General features: G+C 40.3%; 1 protein-coding gene across 1 annotated transcript in view; it reads left to right on the top strand.

The window, feature by feature from the left end:
- SLAMF1 (signaling lymphocytic activation molecule family member 1) overlaps positions 1-7,430 on the top strand; it is a 30,980-nt gene extending 23,550 nt beyond the window's left edge. The window contains exons 5-7 of the mRNA XM_065891361.1: positions 597-670; positions 5,237-5,329; positions 6,759-7,430. Of these exons, the coding sequence (XP_065747433.1) occupies positions 597-670; positions 5,237-5,329; positions 6,759-6,809 (218 nt within the window). The 3' untranslated portion in view covers positions 6,810-7,430. The remainder of the gene's footprint in view (positions 1-596; positions 671-5,236; positions 5,330-6,758) is intronic.
- The last annotated feature ends 6,922 nt before the right edge of the window (positions 7,431-14,352 follow it).

The raw sequence follows: 14,352 nt of genomic DNA, 5'->3' as shown, positions 1-14,352 counted from the left end.
AAAAAGATGGTGGGCATTAGAATGACATTGCAACTTTATTCCAAATAGTCCCAGGCAGATCATCCCTCTTACACCCCTTCCACCTACACATACACCGTCCCCCAGAAACAGGGAGGTGAGAAAGCTGTGAATGAAACAACATGCTATGAGCTGAAGAATTCAAAAGAGGTATAAATAACTTGCCTTGCCCCTAAAGAACTTAGAATTCTATTAGGAGATCAGATATATACATCAAACAATAGAGATCAAAATAATTGAATGGCATATCAATTACATCTAACAATTGCACCTAACAGTATGTGCCAGGCACTGTTCTATACACTTTACAAGTAATATCTCATGTAATCATCACAACAGCCCTGTGAGGCAGATATTTCAATCCCATTTTACAGATAGGGATATAGGCCAAGAGAGATCAAGTAACAAACCTAATGTCATATGACAAATGTACACGGGGTTTGGGACTCAGTGCTTTGTTCCTGTGGTACTTCTGGGGAAGGTGGGTGTTCAATGGGGGGTAAAGACCAGACAGGTCTGAGCAGAGAGTTCATGCTGGGGACCAGAGGGAGATAACCACTATGGTTTCTTTTCCCCAGGTAAAACAGACAATTACCAGCCAACAATGGAAGCAAAAAGCCTTACTATCTATGCCCAAGTCCAGAAATCAGGTGTAAGTCCTATACTGTCTTTGTCTGGGGTGGACCTGTCATGTTTCCCATGGAATCCCTGGCCATTCAGTTCACTTTGCGTGTCTGACATTCACGGTTCTACGTGGGTTCTGAAGCAGAGGAAATTAAGAAAGCAGAAGTCAAGAACAAGAGCTCTCTAAAAGGACATTAACTTAGGTGTTAGATGGGACTATTTATTATTTGAAATAATGGGAAACACTGGGTAATTTTCTGGTCATCTGTTTCTTCGTAGGAAAAATTGAGGAAGCTAGAAACACGTGATGTATGACTCCTTCCAGCTCTGGCATTCTAGGAGTCTATGGTTCTCTGTTATCAAACTCTTTCCTTCTCTATGGAAGAGGGTGCCAGCTTGAGGAGAGAGGGGAAGATTGAGAAAGGCTATTGTGTGACATGTTGGTCTGATCCAAGCTTAAGAGTTTGCAAACATCAAAGAGACAAGGAAGGAAGATCTTGAGGATTCTGCCTAGAGAGTGGTTGGCGAGATGGAAGATGATATGTAGGCAGCAGATGAAAGCAAAACTGTGACGGAGCGATGGTTGGGCTGAAACAGAAGAGATGGCTTTAAAAAACTAGAGTCATGATGAAGTTGAGGAGCAGATAAGTTAGAAGTAAGAGGGAGGCTAAAGAATGATGGCTAGATATGAAGATATTATAGTTTTTCAGACATGAAGGCAATTCTAGGTGATGTATAGGCCAGGATACGGCCATTCAAGGTGTAGGGGAAGGCAAATTCTTGAGTAAAAGATGTGAAGGTAAAGACAGCTTTGATTAGCACCTTGAAAAATTGCATCAGATGACAGTAAATGCATTTCTGATAACCAGAGATAAACTCTTGGACGAAGCCCTTCTTTCTGCTGTCCCCTAGTGGCCTGGAGGGTGTATTACACAGGCCATGACCACCGTTGAGAACCAAACTCCATTTAAATATATGAGTCCCAAGAGCAACCTCTTTTGCATATACATATTTAGGTAATCAGGTTCAGCTTAACCATGGTGCCTTCCCTATCTATTCTATCCCATGTTGCTAGCACCCCCTCTTTTTACTGTAAAGTATGACATCCATACCAAAAAGTGCACAATGTATAAATGTCAGCTCAATGAATTATCCCATCTTGATACCTAGTAAAGCAAGTCCCCCCAGCTTCTTTTTCTTCAAGAACTTTTGGCTATTATGTCCCTTTGTACTTGCATATGTATTTTCGAATCAGCTTCTCAAGTATCACAGAAAGGGGAAAAATCCTATTAGGATTACATTGAATCTGCAGATCTATTTGAGGAGAAATTATATCTTTCAGTATTGAGTCTTCTAGCACCATAAAACTACCACCCAGATCAAGGAACAGAACATTGTCCCCACCCCCAGAAGACCTCCTTGTGTGCCTCATAATCACTGTCTTCTCTCTCCTCCCCAAAGATTCCCTATCCTTACTTTCTGAAAATATAGTTTACTCTTTTTTTTTTCCCCTTTGGACTTTATAAAAATGGAATCTTATAGCATTTTTCCTCCTGTGTACAGTTTATTTTGCTCAATATTACCTTTTACGAGATTCAAGCATGTCTTTGAGCTTAGATATAATGCATTCATAGTCATTGCTTTATGGAATATCAATGTATACATATACAAGAGTTTATTTTTCCAGTTGACTACTGATGGACATTTGTGTTATTTCCAGTCTGAAGCTATTATGAAAATTGCAGCCATTCATATGTGTGCTTCTTGGTAGATATGTGCACATATTTTTGTTGGGGATATATCTAAATGTAGAATTGCTAAGTCATAGAGTATGCATATCCTCAAGTTGATTAGATAAGGCCAAACTGTTTTTCAAAGTGGGTGTACCAATTTACTTTTTTGCAACTACATACAAGAGTTTCAGTTGCTACACATTCTAATCAAAATTTGGTGTTATTGGTCTTTTAAATTTTAGTCATTCTTTTGGATGTGTCTTTTTATAGTTCTATTTTGCATTCCTCTAATTATTAAGAAAGTTGAACAATATTTCATGTGTTTATTGGCTGTATAAATATCCTCTTTCTTAAAGTGACTGTTAAATCTCTTGCCAATTTTCCCTTGCATTTCAGTCTGTTTTGGGTGGGATTATTATAAGGCCTTTAAACATTTTTAGCAGTTATATTTTAGCAAATACCTTCACCCATCTTGTGGCTTGCCTCTGCAATTTCTCAAAGATACATTTTGATAAAGGAAAGTTCTCAATTTTAGTGTAGAACAATTTCATCATCTCTTCCTTTGTGTTGTAAAAAGATAACACTTCTTGTATTCCAGTTAAGAAATCTTTCTTTACTCCCAGGTATGAAGATACTCTTCTATCATCTTCTAAAAACTGTATGGTTTATCTTTTCAACTTATATCTGCTATGCACCTGAAAATGATTTTTTGAGTGTGGTGTGAGATGGGTCAAGTTTTATTTTTTCCCATATGGATATCCTATTGACTATTTATATTTAAAAACTGTCCTTGCCTCACTGCAGTGCCACCTCATTATAAATCAAGGGTCCATCCATGTGTGGATCTATTTTGAAGTTCTCTATTCTGCTCCATTGGTTTATTTCTTTACAATTGCACCAGACCATACTGTCTTAACAAATCTGTGATTGCAGATTTATTACAAGTTTGATATCTGGTAAAACAAATCTTTTTACTTGTTCTTGCTCTTCAAGTTCTTGGCCATTTTTGATCCTTTGCATTTTCATCTATATATTTTAGATTCAGTTTGTTAAAATCCTGCTGGAATTTTAATTAGAACGGCATTGATCAATTTCAGAAGGCCATATATGTTTTCCTATTGAGTCTTTCAATTCACAAAATGATATATCCTTTATTTAGATCTTCTTTAATTTTATCCTATCACTCCTTGAATTATCTTCTGCTACATTACTTCCAAAGTGCTGGCTAGCTCCTTTTTACTAAAAGGACCTTTTTACTAAAAGAGCCTTTTTACTAAAATGACCTTTTATTAAAAGCATTACCTGGGGCCTAATTAGAAATGCAAAAAGTCAGGCCCCACCTCAGATCTTCTGAAATAGAACCAGACTTCTAACAAGATTTTCAGGTAATTCATATGCACATTAAAGTGTGAGAAGCCCTGCTCTACCCCAAGCACTTCCAGTAATGGGAAATTCACTGCCTCTCAAGGTAATTCATCCCACATTTGAGCACTTCTTACTATTAGAAAGATCTTATTATATTGAACCAAAATATTACCCTAAAAATTCCAACCTTGGCTTAAAGCTGACAGACTGTACAGAACAAATGTAATTCCTCTTCTGCATGGCAACCCATCAGATATATGAAGAGAAAGATCATGTCCCACCTTGAATCTTCTTTCCTCCAGTAAAGTTTTCCAATTCCTTATCTCTTCCATCAGATGACAAGATTCCAAGTTCTCTCCCATTATAACCCATGTGCTTCTGTTTTAAGGCTTGTTCTGTGTCCAGGAAAGACAGAGAATAGCATTATCCTACACCAGTGCCCCCAAGTATGTTGAAAAGATGACTTTCCAGGCATAAGATATGTCGTCTCCATCTTAGAGGGACGGGGTCTCAAGTTATGCCTACCCTGACTTCGTCCTGGTATTGTGTATTTTAATTCATTCTAAGTAACGTTAACAAACATCAGCTGAAGGTTTTTATGTGCCTAGCACTGTTACATGGGGAACGCAAAGTAAAAATAGGCTATTTCTCAAGGAATTGATGGTCTGTTTGGAGAAGCGATGTGTAAATATATCAGAGTGTCTTAAATACAGTGTACAGTTAAGTGCCGTAATGTGTGAATTAGACTTTAGGTACCTGAGGAATTTAGGTAAAGGAGAGGTCGTTATAAGTTGGGGTAACAAAAGAAGAACAGTATAATGGAAAATACATGTGCTTTAAGTTAAAAGATATTTTAAGTTAAAATCCTGGCTTTGATACTTCTTGCATGTTCACATTAAGAAAGTACTAAATCTTTCTAGGCTTTAGCCTCTTCGTCTGTAAAATGTGAGTAACAGTCTTTAACATAAAGAGTGGTTGTGAGACAAATGGGAAGATATATGTGAAGGACTTGGTAAACTTTAACACACTCGCACATGTGTGGTTATTATGAAGTTCAATGTTTGGACAGGAAAGAGAATTGATGAGAAACCATATTAGAGTGAGTAATACCAGGACTTCATGTTGTGGGTGATACGAGTGAGACTAAAATACTATAAAAATCGCGTTCCCTTCAGCTGCCTGTGTAAGAACCACACCAATTTCAGTTCACTGTGAGGAAGATGTTTAAAACATCTGGGAAGTGATGATGATGAATCAGGCTGCTTCACAAGGCTGTGAGCTCCAAGATGTCACTTGGGGAATCTGAGCAAAACCCAGAGAATTGAGTTCCAGGGAACTTGGGGGAGAATTTTCACCTGGGAAGGAGGCTGGACCAAATGACTCCAAGGAGCTTTCTAACTCAAAATTTCTTGACGCTACGCTTCTCCATGGGGAAAGTTGAATGGGAAATAACTTGCTGCTCAGCTAACCTCCTGCTGTCTTTGCTTCCCCTGTAGTCTGTTCAGAAGAAACCTGACTCTCTGCCAGCTCAGGACCCCTGCACCACCATTTACGTTGCTGCCACAGAGCCTGTGCCAGAGCCTGTCCAGGTGAGGCATTGCTCTGTGCCTCCTCTCTGTAGAGAGGGAATGGGTGGAGGAGGGGAAAGGGTGGAACCTGTGTAGAGCTGAAATGGAGGACGTAGGCCCTTGCAAGCAGGTAGCAAGGAGCCTCTGCAGCCTCAGTTGCAGGCCTTCTGGGAAACCCCTCGTGGCTGCTTACATGGGGTCTCTGCTCACTCTCTGCTCACCAGGCTTTCTCTGAGAGCTGTCACGTCAGAATCAACTGGCATATTTGTTAAAAATAAAGGCTCCCGGGACCTTCTACCTAGGATTCTGTTCAATCAGAATGTCTCTGGTGGGTAACCAGGCATCTACACGTTAAAAAACAACATCCTCCTGGTGATCCTGATGCACATTTAAGTTCAGGAATCGCACCTTGAGTCCAGGAGTTCTCCAGTCCAGCTGCATAACAGAATTGCCAGGGGAGCTTTGTAAAAATGCTCATGCCTAGTCTCCATTCATCCCTGTTTAATCAGAACATTTAGGAGTAGAACTCTGCATAGGTGTAAAGCCTAGAAGAGAGTATGACACATGGCCCGCCTGTTCTACCCCATTGCAAGATCAGCATGGATGAAGTTTACTTGACAGGAATCTTTCCTTTTACTAAACAAACAGAAGTAAATTCTGGGCTAAAATCTTGGCTTTAGTTGGACCCTATTAAATAAAGCATTTTAGGAGACAATGGGGGATCAAAAGGCCACAGAAATGCCTGCATTTACCCATTTTCCTCAAAGCTCCTACTGTACACATACTCAATAATGCTTGGGAGGATGCCTCACCTTTATCTTGAGGTGTATTCACAGATCACTCTCCTATCCAAAGGGAAGTAAAAACATAAATCTGACTTTAAAAGCTTTAAATCATGTAGATTTTTAATGATGTTTTCTTGGGGAAGAAACATAGCACTCGGTATATTTCACATTTTACAGCAAAACCACCTAAATTCCCTCATTCCTGTCTCTTTCTGTCTCAGACTCTTGAATCTCCTCTCCCTGTGAGAAGTCTTTGCCCACCCACAATCTTCATCTCTTCCCCATGCCTCTCTTGCAGGAACCACTTCTTTCTTCTCCCTTTGGGTCTCACGAATCCCCCGCTTTTTAGAGCTCAGTAATTTAGAACTCTTTGGGCTTCTCTAAACTGAGTGCAGGTCCTCAGATGACTGGGACAGGTCTCCTAGTCTCCCTGATGACATGTGTATGCTTGAAGGGGGCTGTAACCCATCTTGTGGGCGAGCAGGCCGTCTGGGAAGCTGAGCGCTACCTCTAGCAATACCCAGCTGTGGCAGACCCTGAGCAAGCTGCAATGCTACATGATTCTTGAGACGCTTTCCTTTTTCTAAGCATCACTGCTTCCATTTGTAGCCTGTGAATCTAGTGCTGGTCCCTCCACCCACAGACTTGTTCTCTTTTGCCCCCAGGAATCAAGCTCCATCACAGTATATGCCAGCGTGACACTTCCAGAGAGCTGACACCACAGATCCAGTGAAGGGACTTTCTGAAGGAATACGGAGGAGCCAAAATAAACACTGAACTTGGTCCCAAGTCCCAAGTTTCTTGTGACACCTACACATCTGTACTCTTCTCGGATCGACTCCCTGGTGATGTTTCTCCCACATCTACCCGCGAAAAAGATAAGGAAGTGAGGCTTCCCAAGCACTTAGCCTGCTCTGTGGGAGACAGGCTCAGAACAGAGAGCTGCTTGGAATAACTTTCCATCTCTGTGGTGTAGCAGATGAAATGGATAATGCCGGTCCAGTGAGGTGTCTCGCTCTTTGCTGCAATTGGGTAATAAAAGCCAAAGGCAGAAAGTCAGGACAGGACATCTAGTACCTATCTCAGACAGCTGACCACCAGCCACAAAGTCTGGAACAGCGTACACTTGGGCTGCCTGTCCTTGGTCTGGGAGCTGCTCCCGATCACCATGCAGACTTGATCAAGACTCTGGGCTTCAGTTTCTCTCTCTGGATAGACAATGAGATTATTGTCTCAATGAGATTAATAAACACTCTGAGATTATTCCATAAAAGAAGCTAATAAAGTATTTTATTTGTAAAACCTGGAAGCTAAGAGTCAATAAACTGAAAATATGACTTTGAGGTCTCTGAGCTTTGAATAATGGAATGAAAAAAAATCTAAGATTCTTAAAAGTACAGTTTTGTGCAAATGATGTTCAGATTTAAAGAAAAGTGGTAGGGCTTCCCTGGTGGCGCAGTGGTTGGGAGTCCGCCTGCTGATGCAGGGGACACGGGTTCGTGCCCCGGTCCGGGAAGATCCCACATGCCGCGGAGCGGCTGGGCCCATGAGCCATGGCCGCTGAGCCTGTGCATCCGGAGCCTGTGCTCCGCAGTGGGAGAGGCCATAGCAGTGAGAGGCCTGCGTACCGCCAAAAAGAAAAAAAAAAAAAGAAAAGTGGTAAGTGTTTGGTGATACTGTTACAAAGGAATTTGGGATAATCAGAACTTGTCCCAGATTGACTTTTCACTTCCCAAAATGATTTTTAAATCCTAGTTCTCTGCTTACTCTGTTGAACAACAAACCTGGAGCCTCAACTAAGACTCTTCAAACTGATTCTGAGTCCATTTTACATCCATGGCCTCACATCCTCAGGGTCTCTACCAGACACTTCTTAATCCTTGCATACCTCTCCCCATCACTAAATGTATCTTGAAGTAGACAATAACATATATTGGCCCAACAGTTTCAAGTAATTGAATGCTTAATAACTTAAATTATTGGCTGCAGACAGAAAGAGCCTCTTCCATTAAAGTCCTATTTCCCTTCTATTCTCGCTTTCATATAGGCCTTCTTCAATTTAAGCACTTCTGTCTGATAGGGTCTTGTGTGACCCTAGTGAGCACTTTAAGAAATCACCATAAAGATGTGGCACATATACACAATGGAATATTACTCAGCCATAAAAAGAAACGAAATTGAGCTATTTGTAATGAGGTGGATAGACCTAGAGTCTGTCATACAGAGTGAAGTAAGTCAGAAAGAGAAAGACAAATATCGTATGCTAACACATATATATGGAATTTAAGAAAAAAAATGTCATGAAGAACCTAGGGGTAAGACAGGAATAAAGACACAGACCTACTGGAGAACGGACTTGAGGATATGGGGAGGGGGAAGGGTGAGCTGTGACAGGGCGAGAGAGAGTCATGGACATATACACACTAACAAACGTAAGGTAGATAGCTAGTGGGAAGCAGCCGCATGGCACAGGGATATCGGCTCGGTGCTTTGTGACCGCCTGGAGGGGTGGGATAAGGAGGGTGGGAGGGAGGGAGACGCAAGAGAGAAGAGACATGGGAACATATGTATATGTATAACTGATTCACTTTGTTATAAAGCAGAAACTAACACACCATTGTAAAGCAATTATACCCCAATAAAGATGTTAAAAAAAAAAAAAAAAGAAATCACCAACTGTCTTTCACCCATATAGTAAGAGTCACCAACTTTCCAGCTCAAAACTCTGAGCTCCTTATAGCCTTGTACTTTATCCCCTCTATTCAATCAGTTCACATTTTAGCTCTGTTGTTTGGAGCATCCCACTTCCTGGAACCAATGCAGTAGTATTTTTTTTTGTGAAGACAGAAACTGACTCTGCGTTTTTCTATGTAGAAAAGGAATCTACAGAAAAGATACTGGTTGGTTCAGATAACTGCTAGGACGTTCTGTAAAATGATGGTTTGAAAATGAGCAAACAAGGGGAGACTTGGACTGTGACTAGGGCCACAGCCCAAATCACAAACCCAGCCCAGGGATGACAATGCTGGGCACCAGTTGTTTTGCTATTGTCCTCCCAGCACTAGACCCAGACTCCATCATTCCCTCCCTGCCTCAGCTGGACTTGAAAACTCCAAATTGCTGTTGTACTGTCTGTACCAAAGCGACATCTCCAGGGTCCATTTTTCAGCTTTTCATCTCTAGTTTCTAAATCAGAGTCCAGTACCAAGCGGCCAATCCTAGGTCACACATCCATGTTCTACCTCCAAGGGAGGCTGGGAATTGAATGCATGGCATTTTCCATGTTCATAGCAGTGGTGGTGGTGGGGTCTGTCTCTTATGAATTAGGGAATTCCCCAAACACAAGCAGTGAGATTCCATGCTGGACAGGCACACACACACACACACATACACACACAATGTCCACTATACCACCCTTGTATAATCTTAAGCTCATTAGCTGTCTATACTAAAAAACCAAGGAGCTACTAACCAGGATTTGTAAACCCTGGGGTTATGAGCAATCATTCTTTTACTATAACTCAGATTGTTTTAACAGCTCAGTTCCCAACATTTGGGTTTTTCCTGTGGCTGAATTCTACCTGATGGAAGGGCAGAAACAAAGGGGGGAAAGAAGAAGCTATCCCCTCAAAATTCCCTGACAAGACTCAATAGCTCACTGGGAGGATGGCTGTGATTAGGAGTCTTTGGAGCCATTCTTCAAACAACATTTGGTGTATGTCCTGCATCACCAGGTCCCAGGTTCAAGTGGGAAAGCAGAGAACCCCTCAGATTATTCTCTTACCATTCTCCAATTTTCCCCTAAGGCACTGTGCATGAGCTGAAGTTTTCTTCTTCCTCAGGTTTAAAATAAAACTGATACTTCAATTTCTGGTTTCCCCGTGTTTCTTCTCTGATGTTTTCTTTTGACTGAGCATATCTGAATTCTGGAGAACTCAGGAGGAACAGGCCCATTCTCAGTATTAATGGGTTGGGGTTCTGAAATACAGCTGGACATAACCTTGAGCTTCCTTAGGACACTAACTCTAGTCACATGACCAGGATGTGATTGGTAAAGGGTCCATATGTTGACTGAGAAACCACTGATTACAGTAAGTTACTTCTCTTCCTCAAGATTTTCTTTCTACCTCCTGGAAATGAGTGAAATATGGACAGTCCTTCCAAGAAATTGCACTTTTGTTTTTGTGTTGCCCAGAGAATGCATAACATAGCAGTGTGGCAAAACATGTTTCATGACCTTGTGTCTCTATAGCTATGGTGTGAAGCACTGAACGTGGCTGATTTGATTTGATGAAGTGTGAGGTTGTCCTTATCCTAGGGGGAAGGTCAGAAGTCATACTCCACATGGAGAGGATAACTTGTTTTTAAAGGATTGTTTAATTTTTATCACTGCCAGGGTAATTGCCTTCCCTGAATTTCTCCAAATTCCCCTTGTGGAACAAATCTAGACTGAGTTTCTCAACTGCAGCACTATTGACATTTTGGTCCAGATAATTGCTTGACATGGGGGGTGTTCTGTACATCCTATGATGTTTATCAGCATCCCTGGCCTCTGCCCACTAGATGCCAGTAGCACATCCCCTGTCCCTGGTCAGTACAATCAAAAATGCTTCCTGACATTGACGGATATTCCTTACTGGGCAAAATCTTCCCACTGATTGAGAACCCCTAAATTGAGAGCTGATGATCTAGAAACATACTGGCTCCCTAGTCATCTTTGCATAGACTAAATATACATCAATATACCAAGTAGTAGATCTATCAAAAATCATATTTTGAAAGTGGCCACCTAGTCACTTAAGCATGACCCCACATCTGCCAATATTACCAAGGTTATCTAAATAGTAGAGCTCCCTGCCCAAACCCTACCTCAAACACAAATAAAATCTGGGTGAAGATCTATCGCAGAAGTCCCCAACATTTTTGGCACCAGGGACCAGTTTTGTGGTCCTGGGATGGGAGGGGTGGGAGGTAGGTGGGGGGGAGGGGTTCAGGCAGTAATGCGAGCGATGGGGAGCGGCAGATGAAGCTTCTCTCACTCGCCTGCTGCTCACTGCCTGTTGTGCGACCCAGTTCCTAACAGGCTGCGGACCAGAACCGGTAGGTGGACCGGGGGTTGCGGACCCCGATCTATAGAACCACCAACTTAGAGGCTATGGTTATAACCAGAGGATTTTGTGAAGAGTTCCACACAACAACCACAAGAGGGAGATGTAGCAATATAGTCCATCCCACACCAGCATCTCCAACACCACTTCGCTTGCGTCTAAAGGATGTGGACTTAGTCATAGACTTGCTGAAATGGTGGCTGGATTCTCATCAATTCACAGCACTTACAGGCTGGAAGGAGAGTTGACCCCTCCCCCTAGAGATAAGGAGGCCCAATGTGAGTTGATAACAGACTGTAATCAAAGTTAACTGCAATAAGTTTCTTTCACAGAAGACTCCTAATTCTACTCAGTGCTTCACTCATTTAACAAATAGTTATTAAGTTCCCACTAAGCATTAGGGGTTGTCATACAGTAGGAGATACAAAAAATACTACAATATCCGATATCTGGAGAAAACCATAATCCGAAAAGATACATGCATCCCAATGTTCATTGCAGCACTATTTACAATAGCCAGGACAGGGAAGCAACTAAACGTCTGTCAACAGAGGAATGGATAAAGAAGATGCGGTACATATATACAATGGAATACTACTCAACCATAAAAATGAACAAAATAATGTCATTTACAGAAACATGGATGGACCTAGAGATTATCATACTAAGTGAAGTAAGTCAGAGAAAGACAAATGTCATATGATATCATTCATAAGTAGAATCTAATTTTTAAAAAAGATACAAATGAACTTATTTACAAAATACAAACAGACTTAAAGATATCAAAAACAAACTTATGGTTACCAAAGGGGAAATGTGGGGGGAGGGATAAATCGGAAGCTTGGGATGAACACACACAAACTACTATATATAAGATAGATAACCAACAAGGACCTACTGTATAGCACAGTGAGCTCTACTCAGTATTCTCTGATAACCTATATAAGAAAAGAATCTAAAAAAAGAATGAATATATGTATAACTGAATCACTTTGCTGTACACCTGAAACTAACACAACATTGTAAATCAACTATACTCCAGTAAAATTAAAATAAATAAATAAATAAATAAAATACTACAGTAGGTAGACAACCATATGCTCTACTGGGACTGCTTGAAAGTAAAAGGAGGTGCTGTTAATAATTATACAGTGGCAATGGCTAGGCAAATCAGAATGTGTAGTCCCCCTAATGACAGAGAGGGTAAGGGATATTCAGTGAGCACAGAGGAGGTGCAAAGAACTCAGACTTCAGGAGTGAGGAGAGTAAGTTTATTCAAGTTAAAATGTTTTAAGTAACAATGGAAACGAAGACCTCCTTCTCCTAAGATTCTATTGTGTCTAAGCCTCCTTTTTTTTCAATTATCTGTTACACGACACACGCCCCTTACATGTCCCTCCCACTGTCCTGACTGCTCTCCTCTGAACACAGCCCAGTTCGTCAATGCCTCTTAAAATTTACTGCTCAAGATTGAACTCTGCTTCAGATGTACCAATGCAGACAAGAATGGAACTGTTATCTTCCATGATATGGGCAATATACAGTCATTTTGGTTTTTAAGTTGGACTCAGGTCTACAGAAATGGATGAATACATTTAAGCATATTCCTCAATTCATGGTATATGATAATCACTGGCCCATGTACCACACCTCTTTCATCTCATTTTAATTTTATTCTTATTTTTCCCCTTTCATACCACATCCCTGTTCTCTTTCCCACCTCCATGTCCCTGAATAGAATTTATCTAATGTGTGCCCTTTTAGTTCATTATCTATATATTTATTTATGTGTGTGTTTATAAGTATACATGAATATCTAGAATTGTTTTCAAGTTACGTATATAGACATCTCATTCTGCTTCTCAGCTTCATTTTGGTTTTGTTGCTCAATGTTGTGATTTTTAGATCTTTCTAGGCTGAAACATGTAGTTTTAGGTAAACCTTTTTCAATACTGTATAGTATTACATCCTCCAGACACGCTACATTTTCATTTATCCATTTCCCTATTGATAGACATTGAAGTTTTTCTAACTCTCTGTTATTTCAAACAATGCTATTATGAATGACCGTATATCCATCATTTTATACCTCTTTTGCCACCCATATAAGTGATTTTCTGGGTAGTAATGGGTGGAATTGCTGGGTAGTAAATTATGCAAATACTCATCTCTCTAGATATGTGCAATTGCTCTGAAAAATTTATACTGTCGCTGAGAGTACATTAGAGTTTCTCCTTTCCCCTTCCTCAACAGCACTTGATATTATCTGTTTTGTTTGTTTGTTTGTTTTGGCCACTCAAGTATGTGATATAGCATAGTTGTTTTAACTTTCACTCCTCTGATCCCTATTGAGGGGTATTACATCTCTCCATATGCTTGTTTGCTGATCTAGTTTCCACTTTTATGAATTGCCTATGCATATTATGGACTCAGTATCATGAGATATTCTGTTCTGTTCTTGATAATATGCAGGTTATTCCTATATGTTTGGGATATTAAGTCTCAGTTGGTTATGTATACCTCTCTTTTAACACTGTGCATAGTGTCTTTCTCTAACTATAAAACTTAAATTGATGTAGTTATAAATTTTCACTTTTTTGTTGGTGTAACTTGATTTACAATGTTGTGTCAGTTTCAGGTGTACAGCAAAGTGAATCAGTTATACAGATACATATATCCAATCTTTTTGAGATTCTTTTCCCATATAGGCCATTATAGAGTACTGAGTAGAGGTCCCGGTGCTATGCAGTAGGTCCTTATTAGTTATCTATTTTATATAAAGTAACGGGTATATGTCAATCCCAATCTTCCAATTTATCCCTACCCACTCCTTATCTCCTGGTAACCATACGTTTTCTTTCTACAACTACAATTCCATTTATGTTTTGTAGATAAGTTCATTTGCAACTTTTTTTTTTAGATTCCACATATAAGTGATATCACATGATATTTGTCTTTCTCTGTCTGACTTAGTTCACTCAGTAAGACAATCTCTATGTCAATCCATGTTGCTGCAAATGGCATTATTTTGTTCTTCTTATGGCTGAGTAATATCCCACTGTATATATGTACCACATCTTCTTTACCTATTCCTTTATTGATAGAGATCAGTGGAACAGGATAGAAAGTCCAGAGATAAAATCAAGCACCT

This window comes from Phocoena phocoena, chromosome 1, assembly GCF_963924675.1.
Source record: "Phocoena phocoena chromosome 1, mPhoPho1.1, whole genome shotgun sequence".
NCBI lineage: Eukaryota > Metazoa > Chordata > Mammalia > Artiodactyla > Phocoenidae > Phocoena > Phocoena phocoena.
The sequence above is the reverse complement of the archived record's forward strand: the minus strand, read 5'-3'. Positions and strand labels throughout refer to the sequence as shown.